The sequence below is a fragment of the Columba livia genome, chromosome 9 (assembly GCF_036013475.1).
Source record: "Columba livia isolate bColLiv1 breed racing homer chromosome 9, bColLiv1.pat.W.v2, whole genome shotgun sequence".
NCBI classification, from domain to species: Eukaryota; Metazoa; Chordata; class Aves; order Columbiformes; family Columbidae; genus Columba; species Columba livia.
In genome coordinates this window covers 5,754,394-5,776,788 of record NC_088610.1, presented here as the reverse complement: position 1 = coordinate 5,776,788, position 22,395 = coordinate 5,754,394, and the positions used below count along the sequence as shown (strand labels likewise).

The 22,395-nt window shown below is 65.3% G+C and overlaps 1 protein-coding gene across 10 annotated transcripts; it reads left to right on the top strand.

Moving 5' to 3' along the window:
• The first annotated feature begins 1,194 nt into the window (after positions 1-1,194).
• On the top strand, positions 1,195-22,325 carry TNK2 (tyrosine kinase non receptor 2). 10 transcript variants are annotated; one of them, XM_065072847.1, is made up of 19 exons: positions 1,465-1,688; positions 4,084-4,229; positions 6,971-7,041; positions 7,176-7,473; positions 11,226-11,403; positions 11,549-11,619; positions 12,727-12,939; positions 13,024-13,176; positions 13,370-13,647; positions 13,723-13,849; positions 13,943-14,089; positions 14,316-14,410; positions 17,221-17,415; positions 18,903-18,994; positions 19,511-19,555; positions 19,830-21,145; positions 21,593-21,688; positions 21,778-21,905; positions 22,017-22,325. In XM_065072847.1, the coding sequence occupies exons 4-19, from the start codon at positions 7,297-7,299 to the stop codon at positions 22,021-22,023; spliced, it is 3,318 nt and encodes a 1,105-aa protein (XP_064928919.1). In that variant the 5' UTR covers positions 1,465-1,688; positions 4,084-4,229; positions 6,971-7,041; positions 7,176-7,296; the 3' UTR covers positions 22,024-22,325. The 10 variants fall into 10 exon arrangements, with proteins under 10 accessions (XP_021136240.2, XP_021136242.2, XP_064928919.1 ...); XM_065072842.1 differs by having other exon boundaries at positions 6,761-7,041; XM_021280565.2 differs by lacking the exon at positions 6,971-7,041 and having other exon boundaries at positions 1,195-1,688.
• Positions 22,326-22,395: the final 70 nt, after the last annotated feature.

The window sequence follows — 22,395 nt, the reverse complement described above, 5'->3', positions numbered from 1 at the left end:
TCACTAGTTTGGGGCTTTGCATTTTAAATATGCTCGGCTTTTCTCAGCTATCTTCCCCCACCCTCTGCTTTACAAACACTGGATACGGTGAAGATGCGATGGTTGGGGTGGGAGGCAACTTCTCCAGGAGACTGCATCTTATGGGTCGCCTGGGCACAACTCTGGTCCCTCCTCTTGAAACACGGATGATTTACTTGGAAACACCTTGTTTCCCGCATATCGCTGCCCAGACCTGGCAGAGCTCCTCTCCCTGCAGTGACCGTGCGAAGCGGCCCGAGAGGCAGGGCTGGGGCTGTGGGGAGCTCTGCTGCAGCCGGGACAGGGGGTGCAGCCCCTCCCCACTCACCTGGCAGCAAGATTTTCGGCTGCCCTTTGGCAGTGCAGGGCAGCCTGTGCCCTGTGTCACGGCTTCTCCCGGAGTGGTCCCGGGGCCTAGCGCTGTCCTGCGGTGAGTCTGTCCATCCCCGCACCCCACTCCTCACCCGTCCGTCGCGACTCGGTCGGTCCGTCCATACATCCCCCCGCCGTTACGTAAAGCGGCGACGCGGCGCCTTTAAGAGCGGGGCCGGCCGGGCGCGCGCCGCCCCGGGAGCTCGCGGCGGCGGGAGGCGGCGCGGTCCGGTCCGGTCCGGGGGGGCGGTGGCGCCGGGGCTCCAGCGGCGCCGGGACTCCAGCAGCGCGGCTCGGGGGGGCCGCGGCGGGGGGCGGCCCCGGGGTGGGGCTCCCCCAGCGTGCGGAACCGGGGCGGGGACCGCGTGCACCATCCGGGGGCAGGGGGTGAGCGGGGCCCCGGGGGTGCCGGAGGGCGGGGGGCTGAGCCCGGGGGTGCCGGAGGGCGGCGGGGTGGCCCCGGGGGTGCAGGAGCAGGGGGGCTTCTCCCAGGGGGTGCAGGAGGCGGGGCTGGGGGCGCTGCCCCGCGGCCAGGAGTTGGTGACCGGCGCCGGCGGGGAGCCGGGGGGCGGTGGCGGCGGGGGGCCGGGCCGGTGGCACTGGGTGCCGCTGGGGGAGCGGACGGGCCTGCAGGAGTGGGGTGAGCGACCCGGGCCGGTTACCGCCATCGGTAGCCCCAAACCCGGCGCGGAGCCGCGGCGGCCCCGGGAGCGGGGGGTGGCCCGGGCGCGGCGGCGGGCGCGGGGCGCGGAGGAAGCGGCGGGGGGAGCGGGGAGCAGCCCCGGGGCGCAGCCCCCGCGGCGGGCTCGGGGCGCTGTGCGGGGGGTGCAGGAGCACGGCCCGAAAGCCGGGCAGGAGCAGGGCCTGAGCCGGCGGGCGCAGCAGGAGCGGGGCGGGGGGCGGCGGGAGGTGAGTCCCCCGGCCCGCGCCCGCTGGTGGGTGCGGCGGGGTCGGCAGGAGGAGGGGGAAGCCCGGGGCGGGGTGCAGGAGGAGGGCGAACTCTACCCGGGGGAGCAGGAGCGCCCCGGCAGCACCCCCGTCCCGCGGACCCCCGCACACCGCCAGAGCCGCAGAAGGGCCGCCCGGGTGTGAGTCCGGACCCGGCACACGGTGCCCGCCGCCCCGCGGGGGATCCCACCCGCGCCCCAGCCGGTGTGGATCGGCGCATCCCACCCCGGCAGGCGGGCGCATCCTGCCTGACATGCCAGCTGCGCGGAGCACCTCTGTGCCCGTCCTCTCCCTGCGGTGACACTGCAGACCCGGCACAGGATGCGGTGGCAGTGACAGTGAGCAGAGAGGTAAGGAGCGAGGCACGACCCCTTGCTGGGGAGCAATGCAAGGGGCTGGGGGGGGTTCAGGGTTTGACACTGCGGCACTGCCCGGTCAGTGTCTGCGTGTGCCCGCTGCGCCTCACTGGGCCCTGCTGGCACCGTGCCCTGCAGCAGTGCGGGCTGCGGTGCTGCCGTTGTGCCCAGGCACTGCGGGGCTGCTGAGCCTGTGCCGGCAGCGTGCCTGACCCCACTGCTCCCTGCCAGCGCAGAGCAGGCAGGGGGGTCTGGTGTGAGTGGGTGCCCGGTGCCCTTGAACCCTTCCAAACTGCAACGGAAGCTGGGGGAAGGTTTTTTTTTTTCCTGGAGAAAAGGCAGCTTTGCTCTTCTCTTCCTCGGGCTCGTGGGAGCTCTGGCGCTGAACAGAGGATCCTTGTCCTCCGGGGCCAGCCCCATGCCTCGGGATGTCGTGCTGCTGCTGAAACTCGGAGGTGCGGGGAGCCTCTGCCCACCGGCTCAGCAGGCAGTGCTGTGGCTGTGTCCGGCCACATCGCAGCAAGCTTTTCGCTAAATGCTCAGGACACTTTGAGTACTTTTGGTCTTTGTTGGTTTTCGGGTCTTTTTTAATAAAATCTTCAAGTTAAACCTGGTGAGGTGGTGCTGACAGCCCAGGTGAGGATCCCACCTACCTGGGAGGATGCTGCTTAGTTTCTCCCAGTACAGTCAGACCCCTCGCCTACTCTGCAAGCAGCAATTGGGGAGGGGGTTTGCAGGTGGCCGGAGGAGCCCAGGCCGGGGCAGCATCTCTGCCCACAGAGCTGCCGGCAGCTGCGGGCCGGAGGCTGTGCCGGGGCTGGGCTGTCTGGGCAGGGCAGGCCAGGGCAGAGCCTGGCGCTGGCGCTTCCCCACGCACTCATCTCCCTGGAGCCAGCTTGGCGCAGTGTTACCTGGGGTGCCCCGGTGCTGCTGGGCTCCAGCATCAGCTCACAGCCCCACAAGGTGGGTCCCTTCTCATCAGGTGCTACCGGCTCTGTAGGTTGTGCATCTCCCCCCTTATTCAGCCCTTTTGCTGAGCTGTCTCAGGGCAAAGCCCATGGACAAAGTGTTTCAGTGCTGGGCTTTGCAAAACTCTACTAAAAACAGAACCTTCCTGGAGGGGTGTCCCTGAGCAGGTCTGTGCTGCTGGGCCCCTTTCCAGGGAGAGGGTCCAGGACAGACCTTTGCCAGCCCCAAGCCCACTGCTGCCTGCAGGCACTGGGGCCCGAAGGAGCCTCTGCACCCCCATCCCGCCGTGCCGAGGCCCCAGGGGCACAGGGTGGGAGCTGTGCAGGCTGTGCAGCCTGTTACCAACGCCTGGAGCTACTGAGGCCTCATTAACCCAGTATTCAGTAGTGCAGGGCATGGGAGGGCCCTGCCAGCAGGATATTGTGGGTATGGCTGGGGGGGCTGCCGATGCCTGCCTCCCTCCCTCTTCCTCCTCTGGCAGCTGCCAGCCTGCTGTCCCCACCATGACTCAGCCTCCCCCGAGGCGTGGAGGGTATCTGTGGGCAGGGAAGCAGCCCCCACAGGACTGGGAACCACTGCAGGATTGTAGCCAAGCCCTGTCCCAGCTACCCTGCAGACCAGACCTCACTCTGTGCCTCAGTTTCCTCCAGGATCAATCTGGAGGCCCCATCCTGCCCTTGGAGCACCAGGGTTTTGATTCCAGTCACAACTACAAGGGATGGCAGCCAGCTGGGGCAAAGGCTCCCAGGGGATATTACTCACTCCTGGGGGCTTTGGGGGACAGGAGGGGGCTATGCTGCATGTACAGCCCCCGCTGGGACAGGAAGCTTTAAGGAGTAAGTCTCCCTCCAGCCCTCCACTGAATGACCCCTGGGGGCACTGCCCACGCTGCAGCCTGGCTAATTTGGCTGCTGTAAATTAGCACTAATGACCAGCAGAGGCTGGATGGTCTGGCCAGGACACTGCTCTGGTGCTGGGGAAGGGGTGTTTGTGCCTCCTTCCCCAACAGTTCCAGGGGTCCCACCTCCCCTGCTCTCAGCACACAGGGCAGAGGAGAGGTACCATAATGTGCACGTGGCTTTGTGCCCATCTGGTCTCAGACCTGACAAGCTTATTTTATGCCAGCTGCAGCTCACCCTGAGGACATGTCCTGTGGCATGGGGAGGGGGGTACTGGCAGCAGCACCCCTGGGGAAGAGGGGCTGGTTGGACATGGGGCTTGTGCTGGTGCCCACCTAGCTGGACCATGGGCATAGCTCACCCATGCCGTGGGGCTTGGAGGGGCAGCTCCACAAAGGCTCTTTTGGCTGCCTAGGCAGGGTGGGAAGGTGGTCCTGGATGCTTCTGGGGGGTCTGGAGGGCAGACAGGGGGTTCTGGGCTGGGATGCCCATCCTGACCTCTCCCTCCTGCTTTGCCCCAGGGGGACCCTGTGGCCGGCGTCACCGCAGCCCTGCCAGCCCCATGGCCAAGCTGTGACGCCGTGTCCCCTCGCACACCGCCTGGCTTGCTGCGACCCTGGGGCTGGCACTGCCGAGGGACCCCCGCAGCACAGCTGCCACGGCCCAGGTGAGACGAGCGTGGGACCGGTGGGCACAAACCAGCCATGCACTGGGGCAGGCTGGCAGCGTCCGTGCTGCGACAGCCTGCCGCCCTCTCCCCCTCCCTGGTACTGCCCGCAGGCACGGAGCTGAGCACGGGCAGCATGGGCAAGGTGCTGTGGGTGCCGGGGGGTTGCTGCTTTGCCTGCTTGTCCCCCAAAACACCATGCTGTGTCCCTGACTTGGTGGGAGAACTCTGTGCTGGGGTGGGGGATCGGCTACATGGTTGGCAATTCTTGCCTGTCTCCTGCTCATGCCAGGAGCCAGGACACCCAGGACAGGCTCAGCCTGCCCCGGCTCGACCTGCAGAGAGGATTTAGTGGAGAAAAGAGGCTTAGGCAGGGGATTAGGGTTGTGCTGGCCTCTCTCGGGGTGGGGGGGCTCCCCCACCCAGCTGCATCCTCTTCTCCCCGGGCAGCCACTGCTGCAGGCAGGGGTTCAGAGTGGAGAACGCTCTGTGCTGGTGGGCAGGATTGGGCCATGAGGCCAGGATCTGGGAGCCCAGAGATGGCAGCGAGGGGGAACCCAGCATCCCGGCCTCCCCGGCCGCCCCCGCCACGGGGGTCACCAGCCCTTCATCCCAGCCCCCCAAGACCTCCTGCTTGCCCGAACCAGCCAAGCAAGCAGCATCAAGTGCCATCACCAAAGGATACAAAACACCCACCGGTACGGGGTCCCATGTGGGTTATTGTGGGGTGGCGCAATCCAGCGAGGGACTGGGGACAGTTCCTGGGGAGCTGGGTGGCAGCAGCATCCCACGAGCAAGCAGGATGCAGCCGGCAGCCCGGTCTTTGGAGGGGCAGGGTATGTTTGTACGCGTGGGTATGTGCATGCCCGCACGCCTTTGTCGTGGTGGCTGGTCTGGGGAGTGTGTCACTGCAATTTGGGGCCGCCCCCGGGGCCCCGCCAGGGCTGAGCGAGCCAGCCCAGGGTGCCAAGGAGGCCAGCCCTTCTGCCGCCACAGCCGGTGAGATCACTTCCAGGTGACATGGCTGCCAGGAAGGTGGCGGGCAGGCTGTGACAGCAAGCGGGGTGATGTGCCGGAGGTGAGTGGGGGCCCTGTCCCCCTCTGGGAGCTTCTTTTGGCGACCCCCCACTCCTTGGGGTCCTCTGTGTGAGGTGGTAGGCACAGGGCACGGGGGATGCTGGAAGGGATGCTGGGCCAAGCATGGTGACCCAGAGGGCTGGGGAAGTCCCGTGTCCCCACGGAGGGGAGGGACACTCTGTGGTCAGTGTGACTGTCACCGCTGTGGGGGCAGGGGACAATGTGCCCCACCTAGCAGCTGTCATTGTGGTGGGAGCCCCATCAGGGTAGGAAATGCAGGCAGGTGGGTCAGGGGTGTCATAGAATGATGCCATCTGCCTCCTTGTGGGGGACTTTATCATTTGGGTTTCAGCTGAGCCAGAAGGACATGATGCAGTGGGGGGGAGGCAGGACTGGAATCCATGCCCGGGGCTGTGGGGACAGGAATTGTCTCCTTTGGGCTTGGGGACCCCATGGCATCGCTCTTCCTAGGCAGGCTGGTGAAGGTTTTGGGGCAGCCGGGGCCAGAGGGAAGGTGGCATAGCATAGCACGTGCATCAGTCACCGGCCCGCGGCGTGCCAGCACGGTGACGCCGGCGGGCTGTGCGCGGGGGCGGCTCGCTGCTCCCGCGCCCCGGGCTCGTCCCGCCTCGGCTCCATGGCTGAGCTCACCTCCATGGTATGGCAGGAGGGGCTGCCCATGCCTGGGCCCCCTGTGCCCCCTGAGCTGGGGCGAGTGCCCCCCAGGATTGGGAGTGTTGCTCTGAAGCCAGGACCTCTGGACAGCGAGTAGTATGGGCTTGTGGCCCCTGCCCTGGCACAGTGACACCCTGGTGTCACCACCTGCCCCATCCCAGTGATACCAGGGTCTCAGGGAATGCATGGGGGGTTGTGGGAGCACTTCTGGGGGTCAGGACAGGGCATCATGCCCTGAGGCATTGGCACAAGGACCGATTGGTCCCCAGGGCTGTGCCATGCCCTGAAGGAGAAGCAGGTCCCAGGGGGGTGCTTCAGGGACTCCCCAAACCCCAGTTTCAGTTTGCTGGCAGCTCTGGCCTGGGGGGCTCAGAGAGGGGAAGTGTTGGGGTACAGGCCAGTCCTGATGTGAAGGTGGGGGGCTCCCCATCTGGGAGGTTGGCTTCCCAGTGCCACCTGCCCCTACTGTGGGTCGTGCCTGGTGCAGCACCTGGCAGAGGTCTAGGAGACCTGCAGCTCCCTGCAAGGGGCTGGGGGAAGAGGGTTGACCTTGGGAGGAGTGCTCCTGGCATGCCCCCCCAGCCCCCATCCCAGCAGTGCCCGCCGGGGCCTGGCTGCTCTCCCAGCCCTGCCGTGCTTGCGCCAACGCTGCCGGGTCGCTGCGGAGCAGCCATCTTCCCAGCGCATCCCATCCCCCTCTGCTGATGCCGGGGAGTGGGAGGGATGCTGGGGATGCTGCCAGCCCCAGAGCCCCCCCCCACCCCTCTACATGTCCCCAGGAGAGGGGTACAGTGCCTCCTCAGCCACACCGCTTGCCACAGAACCCCAGCTGCTGGACGATGCTCCCCCCTCATCCTCCTCCTCCGCCTGGCTGCCTGCACCGCATCCCGGCTGGCGGGCTGCACTGTGCCGGGGTGGGGGAAGAAAGGGGCTGCAAGCGCGGTGCTGTGGCTGGCAGCGATGCCACCACCTCTCTGCTCGGGTGCCAGAGGGAGGACAGCAGGTGCGCAGTTGGGCTGCTGAGCCGGGAGGAAGACAGCGGTGCCAGGCTGGGATTAGGGTGAGGATGGGCGCCTCAGGGGCTGCCTCCCCTTTCTCTTTCCTTTTCTCCTCTGCATCACTCCATCCATCCCCCCCTCCCCTCCATCACCGTCTCGGTCACCTTCACCCTCTCGCTGTTTTCCGGAACTGCAGCAACTTTCTGCCATGTGATCCTGAGCCCAGCTCCAGCCCTCGCCACCCCCAGGCAGGCACGGGCGTTTCTGCAGAGCCCCCCGCTCGCTGCTGCGCCGCAGCCACCGCTGCCTCCCCGGCCATGGGCGAGAGATGCGACTACCAGCGCCTGAGCAGCACCGAGGAGGAGGAGGAGATGCTTGGTCCCCTGCCCCACAGCTTCTCGGACAGCACTGGGCAGCGTGTCCTGCGGTCGGGCAGCAGGTGCCCTGCACAGCCCCCCCGGCAGGACGTCGCCCCAGGCATGCCATGCCGGAGGGTCAGTGCTGGGGGAGCTGGCAGGGGGGAGCAGTGGGGGGCACCTGCCTGGGCGTCCCCAAGAGGGGCAGGGTCCTGCTGTGGGTCATGGGTCAGCGGCTGGCATGGGGCTAGGGGTTCCCTGCATGGCATCTCCCGGTACCCAGCGGCACCTGGCATGGCGTGGGGATGGCACCCCCTGCATGGCTGTGCTCCTATCCTGACCTATGGGAGTCGGGCTGCCTGTTCCTTCTTGATGGGTAAACTGAGGCACGGAGGAATGTAATGTAGCAGTGCAGCTTGGTCAAGCCTGGCACAGCTCTGGGTGGGACACAGTGCCTGGTGCAGCGCGGTGTCACCCGGCCACAGCGTCACATCCAGCCAACAGCCCTGTGGGCTCCCATCCATGTGTGGAGGTGCCACTGGGCAGTTGTCAGGCTGTGTGTGGGTCAGCAGGGAGTGCATAGGTGCATGTGGAGGGTGCAGCTGCCTCCAAGAGGTGTTGGGGTGTCAGCGTGGTTTGGAGTAATTGGAGGAAGGGGGGTTGGGCACTTGGTGACAGCTCAGGTGAGTATGATGTCTGGCAAGCGCAGATGTCACGCATGCCCCACCAGCCTGTAGCGGTGAGGAGCATGCCACACGGGGGGCAGGCACCCATGGGCGCACAGGGGTGCAGGCAGCTCCAGGTGTGCATCAGGCGGAGGCGGGGGAACGGGCCGGTGTGCAGCCGCCGGCTGTGCGGCGCCGGTGTGTTTGCGCACGTGCAGCCAGGCAGGGCGGTAGCTGGGGGGGGGTGCACGGAGGTGACGCGTGCGTGGGGGGACGGCTGCGGTTGTGCAGGTGGCAGGAGGCACGCGGGGTGCCGGGGGTTGCGCCTGTGTGGTCCTGGGGTGCACGTGAGAGTCGTCACCACCTGTGCATGAGCCTGGGTGCATGTAGGGTGCACCCTTGGGCTGTGGGGGCGGGTGTGCACAGTATGGCGGGTGTGCAGGGCGTGGGGAGGCCGAGTGGCACCTGTACTGGGGGTCTTTGCTGCCTGCCAGGTCGTGGGTGCTGGATGGGCATCTGTGATCCCTTCCTCAGGACAAGGGCTTTCTAGCAGGACTCTGCTTGCCCATCTCAGAGCCGAGGTGGCGACATCACCCCCTGTGCCTATCAGTATATCACAGAGAGGGAAACTGAGGCACGGAGCCACCCCCAGTATCGTGGGCAAGGCTGCATCCCCCGTTCCCTTTTGGAGACCAGTACTCCCAGTGCAGGCGCTATACTGGGCAGCCTCACCCAAGGTTTTGGGGTGCAGGAGGCAGCACACTGGCCTCAGTAGGTGCAAGTCTCTGTGGGTGCCATCCCCTGTTGGTGGGGGTGATGCACCGTGCCAGGGCAGGGAACCCCTCACATCCCCAGTGTCTCCTGGGCTGAGTAGGGGGCAGCTGGCGCGTGGCAGAAGTTGGTGCCGAGGGAACCATGCCCAGATATCTCCAGTCAATGGTCTCGTTGTGCTGGGCGCCTGTGCTGCCGGGTGCCAGCTGGGATCCCAGTGGTGGTGGAAGCTGCAGCGGAGGCTCCTCTGTGCCTGGGGATGCACTTAACCCCCTCCCGGCTGCTCCTGGCACAGCGATGGCTGTGGTTTGGGGGGGGGCGGAGAGGTGGGGGCCGCAGCAAGAGGTTGCCGCGGGTCACTCCTCTCTCATGCTGTGGCTGCTGGGACAGCCAGATGTTCTCACTGGGGAGCTCGTGGGTGGACGGCAGTGCTGGGATTGGGTGCCAGCCCTGCTGGGGAAGAGGGTCGAGCCCTGGGGTGCTGGTGGCACCCCACGGCAGAGCCCTGCGGAGGCTGGCGGCCAAACAGCGGGTGTGTTTGCCGAGCCAGAAGCTCCCCCCACAGTGCCCATCGCCCTGGCATCGTGCCTGTGCTCTCGGTTGTGGAGCGGAGGGCCGGATGTCTCCTCTCCCTTCCTCCCTCCCCGCTTCCTGGGGGGAAACTGAGGCCCGGGAGTGTTTCCCAAGGCTGGGGCGAGTTTCCATGGAAATGGGAGCAGGGGTCCAGGCTCCCAGCTGCCGGCGCGGGCACCCGCTTAACAAGGGAGAAAGCGGCACATTGATGGGAGCCCAGCCCCCTGGGCGCGTGTCCCAGCCCCAGCCGAAAATAGCCCCTCCCGGGGAGCACCGCACAGGCAGCTGGCCGGGAGCGAACCCTGCGGCCGGCCGAGGGTCCCCAGGAAGCGGCTCCAGCCAGGGGGTGACCCCCAGCCCTGCCTGCCGCTGTCTCCTCCGCCCCGTTGCGTTGGGGAAGGGGAGGGCCGGCGGGGAGGATCAAGAGCCGGACGAAAGGAGGGGGGAGAGCCGCAGCTTGTGTCTGGCTGACGGACACCCCGAGCCCCCTTGCCCGCTCCGGGGGGATATATGGGGCGGCCGAGCTTGGGGGGCATCTCTGTAGCCCAGATGACGGGGCTGCGGGTGCCCCAGCTGCACTGAGCGGGCTCTGTCGTGGGACGCCGGCACCGGGAAAGGGACATCGGCAGTGGCAGGGGCCGGCAGCGGGCAGCCAGGCAGGATGCGACGCTTCCAGGCTTTGCACCGATCCTTCCCCTTCCTCACCCGCTTCCGCTTCTACCGAGTAAGTGCCGACCCGCGCCCCGGGCAGACCCCGCGCCGGCTGTCAGCCGGTGCTGCGGGCAGGGGACCCGCCGTCCCCGGCTGGCTGCGGTCGTGTGCCAAAGGCCAGCGGCTGCTTTCGCCCCGCATGCCCCCGTGTGCCCCCACACGCCCCCGTGCCCAGCTGCTTGCCGCACCCGCCGTATTTTTAGCCCGGTGCTGAGGGCTGTAATTGCGGTGACGCGGCTGGAGGACCCGAGGGCTGGGGCTGAAGGTGCCCGGGGGCAACATCATCTCCTGGGGCAGAGGAGAGGATGGATGGGGGTGCCCCGCTGTGGGGCTGGGACTGGCGGTCCCACCTGCCCTCTGGCTCTGGGCGGTACGAGGCAGAGCCGTGTTCCTTCCCAGAAAGGTGGCAATGAAAGGGTGGGGGAGCTGGGGCAGCAGCAGGGATGGGGATTAGCGAGAGGCATGGGGAACCCTGGGTGAGACCTGTTCCCATCCCTTCCCTCCCTGTGTACTGACACAGCTTGGGGGATGACACTGGTGGCAGGGGGGCGCACTGTGCTGCAGCCTCAGGGCACGAGAATCCCCCAGGGCCCTGATGTTCCTGTCTGTACCCTCCGTGTTGTCGCATGGCAAAGTGCCACCACCTGTGGCAGAGGAGACCCACCATGGGTCAATGCACCAGCCCAGCCAGCTCCACAGGGATGCTGGGGGTCCAAGAGGCAGTGCCAAGGTGACTGTCCTTGCTGGGGACAGCTGCCACCTCCTCAGGCAGCCCCTCCAGCTGGGCAAAGGGAGCCTGGCAGGCACGGTGCCAGGTGTGGGGCATCCCTCAGCTGCCAAGCACATCCATCCCATGCCCTGGACTCTACCGCCTCCTGTGTCCCTGCTACCGCTGTCTGGGGACAGCCAATGCTGGAGCGGAGGGGTGGGCTCGTGTTTCTGTGGGTACAATGGGGGTCTTTGCCTGTTCCTGGGGTTCTTGCTGATGGGGTGCCTCTCCCAGCCCCCCGGGAGCTGGGGATAGGCTCAGGAGATGAACCCTGCTAGCATCCCTCACACCCTACCCAGGCAGCACCTCCGCCTTGGCCGCTCTGGGTGAGCCCCCTGGGGGGATGGGGCAGAGTGGAGTGGGGAAGGGTCCCCTGTTAACCCAGCGCGGTGTCCCAGCAGAGGCTGAGCTGTAGCATGCAGGCAGAGGAGGGCACGGACTGGCTGCTGGAGCTGCTGACCGAGTTGCAGCTGCAGCAGTACTTCCTGCGCATCCGGGATGAGCTCAACGTCACCCGCCTCTCCCACTTCGAGTACGTCAAAAATGAGGATCTGGAGAAGATCGGCATGGGACGCCCCGGTGCGTACATTCCCCTGAAACCTCTCCCTGTACTTCCCACTGGCTGCACAGCATCTTTTGTGGAGCCCAGAGGAGCATGCAGTCCATGGCGGTGGAGGGGACCCCCACCCCGTGCTGGGTCAGTGACAGTCCCTGTGTCCTGCAGGCCAGCGGCGGCTGTGGGAGGCGGTGAAGCGAAGGAAGGCCATGTGCAAGCGGAAATCCTGGATGAGCAAGGTAGGGATGGGAGAGGGCAGGTGTGGCATGGAAACTGAGGCAGGCAGGAGGAGCTGGACCTCTCCCCATGCTCATCCCCAGTGACCGGCTCTTCTCACGCCACCAGCCCCTGTGGGCTGGCAAGGAGATGGGCAGAAGCCCCTGCCACATGCCCTGCCTGCGGCGTTACCCTGCCAGCGTGCATCCTGGTCCTGTGCAGCTTCCTGACGAAGGATGGCTCTGCTGCCCCAGCACTCAGGAAATTAATTTCCCCCGCCTGATTTGTCTCTTTGGCGGGAAACTCATTTGCAGCTAACGAGCCACACAGCCCACACATCACAGCCCTGTGCCCACAGGGGCTGGAACTATCGCAGGGCAGGGGACCCAGGGATACAAACGTGTGCCCCCGATGCCGTCCCTCCCAAAGTCGGTGCTGCTGCCACCCCAGCACCTTGCACCCCCAAAAGAGTGGGGTGTTTGCCAGCTGGGTGCTGGGTCGTGGCCTCTCCCCTACGTGACTCATCTGGGCTGGGATGGGCTTTTAATAGAAGGCAACTCAGCCTCACACCGGGCACAGAAATGCCACCTCCCACCCTGGCCACATGCTGGGCCCGGCCCACGCGCACCCCCCACGGGTCCCAGCTGCCAGGGCTGGGATAGACCCCGTCCCATGGGGCACATCATTGGTCCCGGCAGGGGGAGAGACAAGGAGAGCCCATCCCCATCCCTTCTAGGCAGCACGTATTGCAAAGCCCACATTGCTGCGGGGATGTGTCACCACACTCAGCCCAAGCTGGAGGTTTCTCTTGGCTTTGTGCCCAGGAACATCATGTAGCCACAGTTTGGCCAAGGAATGCCCAGGGCCCTCCAGCTACCAGCCTGGTTTGCTGGGGATGCACCACAGGGCTGTGGTGAGAGTCACAGCCCCCTCACTCTCTCCCGATCACAGCTCAGCATTCAGGCAGCTGGAGGAGCAGAGTCTGTTCTCTCTGCCAGCCTCCCCAGTTAGGGACCACCATGAAGTTCCAGAGTGTACAACCTGGGGGTCCTCTCAGCACCGCTCACTCGCAGACCCAAAGACTCAGGGTGTCTCTATGCCTGCATCTCACTCACCTGCATATCCCACAGGTGTTCAGCGGGAAGCGCCCCGAGTCAGAGCTGCCACCCCAGCCCCAGAGCACCTTCCGCAAGCCCCCCACGCCGCCACCCCCCGAAGCAGGGGGCCAACACTCCCTCACCTGCCTCGTGCGGGAACGGGACCTCTCACTCTTTGAGAAACTGGGTGACGGCTCCTTTGGCGTCGTGCGTCGCGGCGAGTGGTGCACACCTGCTGGCAAGACGGTGAGGGGACTGCGGGGGGCAGCCGGGTGGTGGGACCACTCGTGGGGAAAGATGCTTTGGGGCTCATCCCTGCTTTGGCTGTAGCTGAATGTGGCAGTGAAGTGCCTCAAGACAGACGTGCTGAGCCAGCCAGAGGCGCTGGATGACTTCATCCGGGAGGTGAACGCCATGCACTCCCTGGACCACAGGAACCTCATCCGCCTCTACGGTGTGGTGCTCTCCCACCCCATGAAGATGGTGAGTTTGGGGGATGGGGCCAACCCTAATGCCACCCCACAGGGGTCCCACGTGATGGGATGAGCAAAGCCAGGCTGGGTCTGTACCCCAAGTCCTCCACTGGCATTCCCAGGGGGGCACAAGAATGCTGCAAAGCAGCCCAACCAGAGTGCTACTGGCTTGACCAACTCACTGTTCCCTCTGCATGGCCCAGGTGACAGAGCTGGCCCCGCTGGGCTCCCTCCTGGACCGCCTGCGGAAGAACCAGGGCCATTTCCTCATCTCCACCCTCTGTCAGTATGCCATCCAAGTGGCCAAGGGCATGGCCTACCTGGAGTCCAAACGCTTCATCCACCGTGACCTGGCTGCTCGCAACATCCTGCTGGCCTCCAATGAGCTCATCAAGATTGGGGACTTTGGGCTGATGCGGGCCCTGCCCAAAAATGATGACCACTACGTGATGCAGGAGCACCGCAAGGTCCCCTTTGCCTGGTGAGCCCCAGGGAAGGGGGCACCTGGGGTTGCAGCACCCACAGCCTCCTGATGCTCATGTCTTTCCCCACACAGGTGTGCTCCCGAGAGCCTGAAGACACGCACCTTCTCCCACGCCAGTGACACCTGGATGTTTGGGGTGACCCTATGGGAGATGTTCACCTACGGGCAGGAGCCCTGGATCGGCCTCAATGGCAGCCAGGTGGGTGCACAACCAGAACCTGCTCCCCCACGCCTCACCCCAGCGGTGCTGGGGGGCACTTGGGACCCCCTGATGGCTCCCCTTGTGCCGCAGATCCTGCACAAGATCGACAAGGAGGGTGAGCGGCTGCCGCGGCCTGAGGATTGTCCCCAGGATGTCTACAACGTCATGCTGCAGTGCTGGGCACACAAGCCCGAGGACCGACCCACCTTCGTGGCCCTGCGGGACTTCTTGGTGGAGGTGGGTGAGCAGGGCGGGGGACGGGGTGCAGGAAGACCCGAGGTGCCACCTTGCTCTCACCCACCCCAGGGATGTCACAGCTGAGAGGGGACTGGGAGTGGTGATGCTGTCTTCTGCCCATTTTTGAGACTCCCCTGCCCTGCATGGGGTAGGGCCTGGCATCAAAATGGGGCAAGGATGGATGTGGGGGGCTGTGTCCCCTGTCCTCACCCCCATCTCCCCCCAGGCCCAGCCCACTGACATGAGGGCGCTACAGGACTTTGAGGAGGCTGACAAGCTGCACATCCAGATGAACGACATCATCACGGTCATCGAGGGCAGGTATTGCATGGGGACGCATGGACCAGCTGCCAGCTTCAGTGCTGCCAGCCTGTATGGGGACAGGGGAACCCAGGAGCGGAGACACCGCGGGCACTGGCAGAGCTGCGGGGAGCAGGGATGAGGATGGGGGGCTCTGCCCGCCCCAGCACACCTAGCCACGTGTACCATCTCCCCTGGGAGGTGTGCAACCCCCCTGGGCAGCACAGGGCCATGGGACCACCCTAGTGCGGGGGCACGGCCGTGCCTATGGGCAGCAGAGCCCTGCCCGCACTGCCCGCACCATCCACCCCCGCTGACTCACCCCACTGCGCCCGTGGGTTTGCCCCAGCCTTGCCCTGGGAAACCGCACACCCCGGGGCCGCTCCCTGCTGATAGCAATGGGGACGTGTCGCTGTCACCGAGCTGGGAGAGGCACCAGGGGACAGGTACTGTGGTGGTGTGACCTGTCACCCCCTGCACCGTGGGTTTTTTGCTCCTCAGTCGCTGCCAGACACCCCGGGGCACAGCCACCCCCCTCTGCTGCCCTGGGGATCAGCAGGCTGGGTAGACCTTTGATCCTCGCATCCCGATCCCAGGACGTGCTTGTCCCACTCCAGCTCGGGGACAGCAGGGACCTCCCAGAGGGGCTCAGTGTCCCTTTGCCCCACTGGCACACGGGAGGCGGGTCCTCCCAGCCCCGGGGGAGTGAGGAGGAAGGCTCTGTCCTTCCCCATTCCCTCTCCCCCTCCCGGGGCCGGCTCCCCGCGGTTAGTCACGGCCCGGAGGTGAATCAGGCCGGATTTGTGTGTCTGCAGGGACCGGCTTTCTCCCCGGCCGCTGCCGCCAGGGATGACTCTTGCCCAGGGTCTGGCGGTTTAATTGCAGGGAGGGGAGGGGAGGGGAAGAGAATCGGCGTCGGCGGAGGGAGGGAAGGAGGGAGGGAAGGAGCGGCGGAGGGCGGTGCGGCCGCGCCACTGCGCCTTACATCGTCCCCGCCGCCGCATCACGGCCGGGCTGGGGGTCCCGCTCCCGTGTCCCCCGCCCCGCCGCTGGCTCCAGGTGAACCACGGTGTCGGGGGGGACGGAGTGGGAGGTTGGCGGGAGCTGGACAGAGAGACGTGGCCGCGCTGGGAGGTGCCGATGGGGCGAGGAGGGCCGGGAGCGCGGTGGAGCCGGGGTGCAGCCTCCTCTGCCTCAGTTTCCCCGGGGGACGCCGGTTCTCGGTGGGCACGTTTCGGGGGTGCTGGGTCTGGGCAAGCGGGGTGTGCTCTGCAGCCGGGGGGGTGGCAGGAGCCGCAGCAGCTGCTGGTGCTCCCGAGGGGCGGAAAGGGACCCCCTTCCCGTGCCTCAGTTTCCCCTGGGGCGGCTGCCCCCCACCGCGCTGCCTGCGGGGGTGCCTGGGCATGGAGGGGGAGGGCTAGTTGGGGGGAGCTCCTCCCGGGGGCCGCATCCGGCCCCACCGAGGCCGCCCGGGGCACCGTAAACACCCCCCACCCGTTTTCAAGCCCCTGCCTGTCGTTCGGCGGGCGTCGGGCGTGCGTACGTGTGTGTGGGCAGGGGCAAGGACCTACCTGAAAGCCCCCCCCGGGGACCCAGCCAGCCGCGGGAGGGGGCTTTTGGGGGAAAGCCAGGGCAGAGCCGGGGTGGGTTTGTGCTGGGAGTCCGAGCCCAGGTCCGGTGGGATGGGGCTGGGAGAGTGGGGCCAGCCCAGCTGCAGCATCCCTCTGGCGGGATGCAGCGATGTTGGGGACCTCCCGAGGAGGAGAATCATTCCCCCCCAGCCCGCTGGGGATGTGGAGGTGCCCAGTGCCATCTGGGCTCTGCCGTGGCCTGACTGAGGGGTCCCAGCGCTGAGTAAGGCGGCTGGCTGGCGGCGAGCGGGGAAGGTAAACAGGAAAAGGGCTGAGCTGGTGGCCGGGGGTGACTCACAGGTGACTCCAGGAAACCGTGGGGCCCATGCCAGCCTCACCAGGCTGGCACCGCACACCACTCGCCGCCCCCTGCCCAGTGCACACCCTGCCCGCGGGGAGCAGGGGGCCCAGCAAGCAGGGAGGAGGGGGATGGATGTGATGTTAGGAGGAGGAGGATTAGAGTCAGAGCCCCCCTGCATTGATTTGGCACAGGCTGGGCAGGGGCCACTTGGGGTGCCATTCCCTGCATCCTACCTGTCCTTATGTCCCCCCACCCTAGAGGTGGCTGAATCTTGGAGCAGGCAGCTCCTGGCTGGCTCCTGGGACATGCTGGGCTCTGCCAGGGACCGGCACCCTGGCTACCCTGCTCGTACGGCCATGGGAGGTTTTTTCCCTTGCTCACGCCAGCCTGCACGGGGCTCACCAATAATGTAGGAAGGGAGCGAGGGAGAGCCCCCAGCCACCTGTCCCCACCATAGCCCCCCAGTTTCCCCTGTGGGACTGGGATATTTGAGGGGCAGACACTGTGCACATCCCTTGTGCCGTCCCCGGCTGCCTGCGGCACGGGGGGACCAGCGGTGAGCAGCTTGGTGCAGGCATTGCTCCAAGGGCTCCTGTGGAATTTGGGGCAGCTGGGAGGAAAAGGAGGGGACCCATCTTTTTGGGTGCAAATGGGGAACTTTTTTCCCCACAGCTCGCATCCCTGACGCCTCCTGGTGCAGGGGCTGTGCAGGATGAAAGGCAGAGCACACTGCTGGCGTATGGTTGGGATCTTGGGCACGCAGTTTCCCTTCCCAGTTGTGCCACTGCCTGCTTGTGTGGACTTGGAGGAGTCACCTCACCTCCTCCCCTGCCACCAGGGTAAGATGCTTGTCCCCTTCCTGTCCCCTCGTCAGTAACAAGGTCCCTTTTATTCCTTAGGGCCGAGAATTACTGGTGGCGGGGTCAGAATAAGCGGACTCTAAAAGTGGGCCAGTTCCCCCGAAACACGGTGACCTCGGTGGCGGGGCTGTCAGCCCACGACATCAGCCAGCCGCTTAAAAACAGCTTCATCCACACAGGCCATGGAGACACCAACCCGCAGCACTGCTGGGGGTTTCCCGATAAAATTGATGAGTAAGAAATTTTCTGACTTCTCTGCATCCCCTGCCTGCTCCCTGCCTTCCCTGCTGCCTGCCAGGCACAGGACTGAGCTGCAGCTTGGCCACCCCCCCACCTTGAAGAATCTCTTCCCCCCTTGCTGTACTGGGGACAGTGGCTCTGGGTAGGGTCCCTGCAGCTGGACTAACTCCCTCGCCTCTTCTTACTAATGGGGTTGGGGACATGGGGGGCTGCTGTGCTTGTGGGTGGCTGTGTCTGGGGTAGCGTCTTGTCCCAGCCCTGCAGCCCCTTGTGGCTCTCCTGGGGTGGGGGGACATCAGTAAGCGCCACCCCAGAGGTGGTTGTTTTACACCAACACTTTTGGAGTGTCCCAGGGCTGCTAAATCCTTGCTTTTCAGTGTCTGTCTGGAGGGGAGCCGCAATGGGGGTGTAACCTGCTTTTAACAGCATGAGTCCTCTTAAAAAGCAAAATATGAAAAAAAAAAAACACCAAAATGCTTTCCCTGCCATGCTCCATCAGGAGGGACCCTGATTGGTCTGCAATGGAGACGGGGAGTTGGGTGCTTGTGCCCCAGGGCACCTGATGACCCCCTGCCAGGAGGGACTGACCCTGCCCGGTGTGGGTACTGGGGGTGCAGGGGGTGGTGGGCAGGGGAGCTTGGGCTCAGGGCAGGGGGCTTGGGGATCTCTGCCAGCGCTGGGCTGGGGGGATGTGAGAGGGCTAGTGGGGGCAGGATGGGATTTCAAAGCCTAGAAGGCTCCTGCTGGGTAGAGCCAGCTCCTGTGCCAGGCTTTGTGCATCCCCTGGGACTGTGATCCCAGCCCCGGGACAGCTCTGACAGTGCCCTCGGCCCCAGCCTGAACCCCCATGGTGCCCTGTGCCGCAGGCTGTGCCGGCGGCCCTCTGAGGGCTGAACCGAGCCTCCGCACACATGCAGACCCAGCTCGTGCCCCGGCAGGCCTCCCCGCGCCCCGCTGCGTGGGCACAGTGCTGGGTACGTGCCGCCCGGGCTGCCGAGAACGCACCGAGCTCGGCACACGCCCAGGCCTTGGGGCTGTGCCGGCTCCCGCCGGCTCCCTGCCTCACCGTGCCTGGCTTGCGACAGCTCGCCCGGGCCTCCCGGCACCCCACCAGCGTGCCGCACTGGGGTACCATGCCGTGGGCACAGCATCGTGCGGTGGCACCCTGATCCTGGGGGTGTCCTGGACACCACACCCTGCATGAGTACCCTGGGCACAGCAGCCTGTGTGCAGTCACCTGGGTATGACACATCATGCACGTGGAGCCGGAGAGGGGTGGGTGACACCGGGACAGCACCGGGCTCTGCACCATGGCACTGAAAGCTTCTGGAGTGGGGTGTCCCAGTGCTTGCGGGGATGGTACTCGCCAGGTCATGGTGCATGGTGGAGGGGCTGTGGGGGGTCCCAAGGGACATGGTGTGGGAGCAAGAGGTCCCATGTGGCTCCTGCTGACCCCTCAATACTCTCTTCTCTCCCCACAGGCTGTACCTGGGAAATCCCATGGACCCTCCTGACATTTTAGGTGTGGACCCAAGCACTGCCAGACCCACCCAGCTTCCAGGCAGAGCTAAAAGTGAGTGGCTTTTCCCCTTCCCCCTGCCCATCGCCTGCACCAAGCCTCTGTCCCTACGCTCTGCAACCAGGGTGATGGGCTGGACTTTCTGTCTTCCTGCTGCCACTTGCTTTTCACAGATCTGGGGGCAGCAGAGGTGCTGGGGCACGTTGTCACCTGGCCATGTGCCACTGTCAGCAGTATGGGCAGCCGGTGGCTCTGCCCAGCTGGACTCTGCCCCACTGCCCTTCGTCCAGGTCCCTTGTCCCCTCCCAACTTCCTGTGGCTGGGCTTTCCAGTACGGGGATCTCAGCAAAGCTGCCATAGGGAGGGAGCTCAGACACCGTGTGTGTGCCACAACCCCCCTAAACCTGTGGTTTTCCCTTGGGGGGCTTCCCACTGGCATCCTCCCTGCACCCCACCAACGATGGGGGAGATGATGAAGCATGCGCCCTGCTAACGAGCGACCCGGCCGCCGCTTGCTCCATGCGCTCACCCCACGCCTCCCCTCCTCTCGGGCTCTCTCTTCTCCCGCAGGGCAGCCACCTCCGCGCCCGCCTCAGCCTTCCGTCCTGCTCACCAGTAAGTCTGGCTTTTTTCAGTGCTGCTCTCCCTCCTTCGTGCCCCTTTCTTTTCTCTCCTAGCTTCTTTTGCTACCCCTGTGCACCTGTGGGTGGTGACATCTGTGGTGGGGACACAGGTGTGGAGCAGGGTGGCCAGCTGGGGCCTGGGAGACCCCACAGGGGGAGCAAAGGTGGCTGAAGCTATGGGGCAGTTGGGGAGCTTGGGGGTGCCTCCCCTTGCACCCCAGGGATGGGTATTGGGACCCTCACCATCCTTCTCTGTCCCCTCGTAGAGCCCTGCTACGACCCGGTCAGTGAGGAGGAGGAGGGTCTGCCAGGGGGTCTCCGGAAGCTCTGCCTGAAGAAGCCGAGCACGGGGAAAGGTCCGCGGCCAATCAAGCCATCAGCACGGGTGCCGGGCACCAAGGTGGGCGAGCGGCAACCCAGCCGGCTACCAAGCGAGGGACCAGCGGGCGGCGAGGTGACCCTCATCGATTTTGGGGAGGAGGTGCCTCAAGGTAGCCCATCACCGGTGGGAGAGCTGACGGCCCCATCATTGGCCAAGCTGGCCATGGAGGCCTTCTCACTGCTGGACAAGACCCCACCACAGAGCCCCACGCGGGCTCTACCCCGGCCCCTCCACCCCACACCGGTGGTGGACTGGGACGCCCGACCCTTGCCCCCGCCACCCGCTTATGATGATGTGGCGCAGGACGAGGATGACTTTGAGGTCTGCTCCATCACCAGTCCCCCGAGCCGGCGGGGCAAGACCAACTACGGCTTTGTGGACGAGGGAGAGCGGGGACCAGTGCTGGAGGACAACCTCTTCCTGCCCCCCAAGGAGACCAAGCAGCCCAGCTTGACACAGACCACTGAGCTCTTTGAGGAGCTGCAGCAGGAGTGCATGAAGAGGCTCAATGTCCCTCTGGGACAGGCTGTCCCCACTGACGACAAGCCCCAAATCCCGCCCCGTGTCCCCATCCCACCCCGACCCCTCCGCCGCAACGAGCCCGGGCGCTGGTCGGGGGACCTTTCGCCAGCTTCGGGGGGTGAGGAAGACCGGCCACCCCAGATTCCCCCCCGAGACCCGCTGTCACAGCCCACCTCCCGGACGCCCAGCCCCATGGCTCTGCAGGTGGGCTCCCCCCAGCAACGTGCTGCTCTCTGCTCCTACCTCTCCACCTCGCCGGGGAAGCCCATGCCCACCACGCAGAGCTTCGCCCTTGACCCCAAATATGCGACCCCCAAAGTCATCCAGGCACAGGGCAAGGACTGCTCCAAGGGACCCTGCATCCTGCCCATCGTCAAGGATGGGCAGAAGGTCAGCAGCACCCACTACTACCTGCTGCCTGAGCGCCCGGCTTACCTGGATAAGTATGAGAAGTTTTTCAAGGAGGCCAAAAGCCCCGAGGAGGTTCCGGCATCTCGCCTGGTCACCACAGCCACCGTCCGTCCCATGGTGCAGCAGCCACCGCTGGACTGCAAGGCCAACTTCTCCTCCAACAACAGCAACCCTGGGCCCAAGTGCCTGGTGAAAGCTTCCTGCAGCCTCCAGAAGATCGTCTATGATGGGCCAGATGGCTACCGCCCTGCTGACAAAATCCGGCTGGTAAGTGGCATCACCAGCATGCATGGGAAGAGGTGACACAGTGGCCATGGGCTTGCTTTGGCAAGAGCTGTCCCCACCCTGTGCCTCAATTTCCCCAAGTTCAACCCTTGGGGGCTTGGCTACAAGGAGTCCTCAGACTTCCTTTGGGACATGTCACTGCACCTGCAAATTAGCTTTGCCCATGGCCACAAGGAGGTGGGGGGAGGAAGGTGGTTGTCACTGTAGTCCCCTTGGGCTTTCTGGTTGGGGTCTGTGCTGGCTGGGAGTGCACATCCAAGCCCAGGAGAGGCTGAAGATGCCGGGGATGAGGATGGTCTCAACTCCAGGCTGACAGTGCTCCCCAGGGACAGAGCTGAGATGGGGACACCCTCAGTACCCCCCTGCTCCAGCCACAGGCTCCTCAATGGCAGGGGGTGGTGATGGGCACTGACCACAGGCTCCCCGCAGGTGCAGGACACGGTGCACGGTGTGACCACTGAGGAGTGCCAGGCAGCCCTGCAGAACCACGGCTGGAGCGTCCAACGGGCCATCCAGTACCTGAAGGTACCACACACCCCTGTCCCCCTGTCCTGGCTCCTGTGAGGGAGGTGGCACCTCTGTCACACCCCTCACTGTGCCCTGTCCACTTGCAGGTGGAGCAGCTCTTCTGCCTGGGGCTGAAGTCTCGTGTGGAGTGTCACCGCGTGCTGGAGATGTTTGACTGGAACCTGGCCCAGGCCAGCTCCCACCTCCTCGATCCCTACAGCACCGCCCGCCAGAAGTAAGGGCATGGATGTATTTTTTTTGAGGGGGGATCTCCATGCCACGCTGCTCTTGACCAGCTGGAACCATCACCCCTCCTGTGAGCTTATGTCCTCTCCTCTCCTTACAGGCGATGACAGCAGGGATGGGGCAAGCTGGGCCGGATCTGGAGCAGGCATCTCACTGCAGGGCCACCCCCTTGGTGCCCACCCCCACCCACGGAACCTGCTGCTGGACTCTGGACTGAGCCCCCACTCGGGGGACAGGGACACCCCGAAATGGAGCCTGCCCACTGCCCCCGACTTGCCAGGATGCCTGTGTCCTGGCCTTGGCGATGGGCTCTGTCGCCTGGCCCATCATTGAATTGTTTTTGTAAAGAGAAATGTAATTTTAATATATATATTATATATATATATATAAAATATTCTATGGAGAAGGAGGAGCAGGGTACCTGTGCCCGTCTCTCAGGTTCATCCCCACCAGCACACAGGAACAGGCCACCTCCTTCC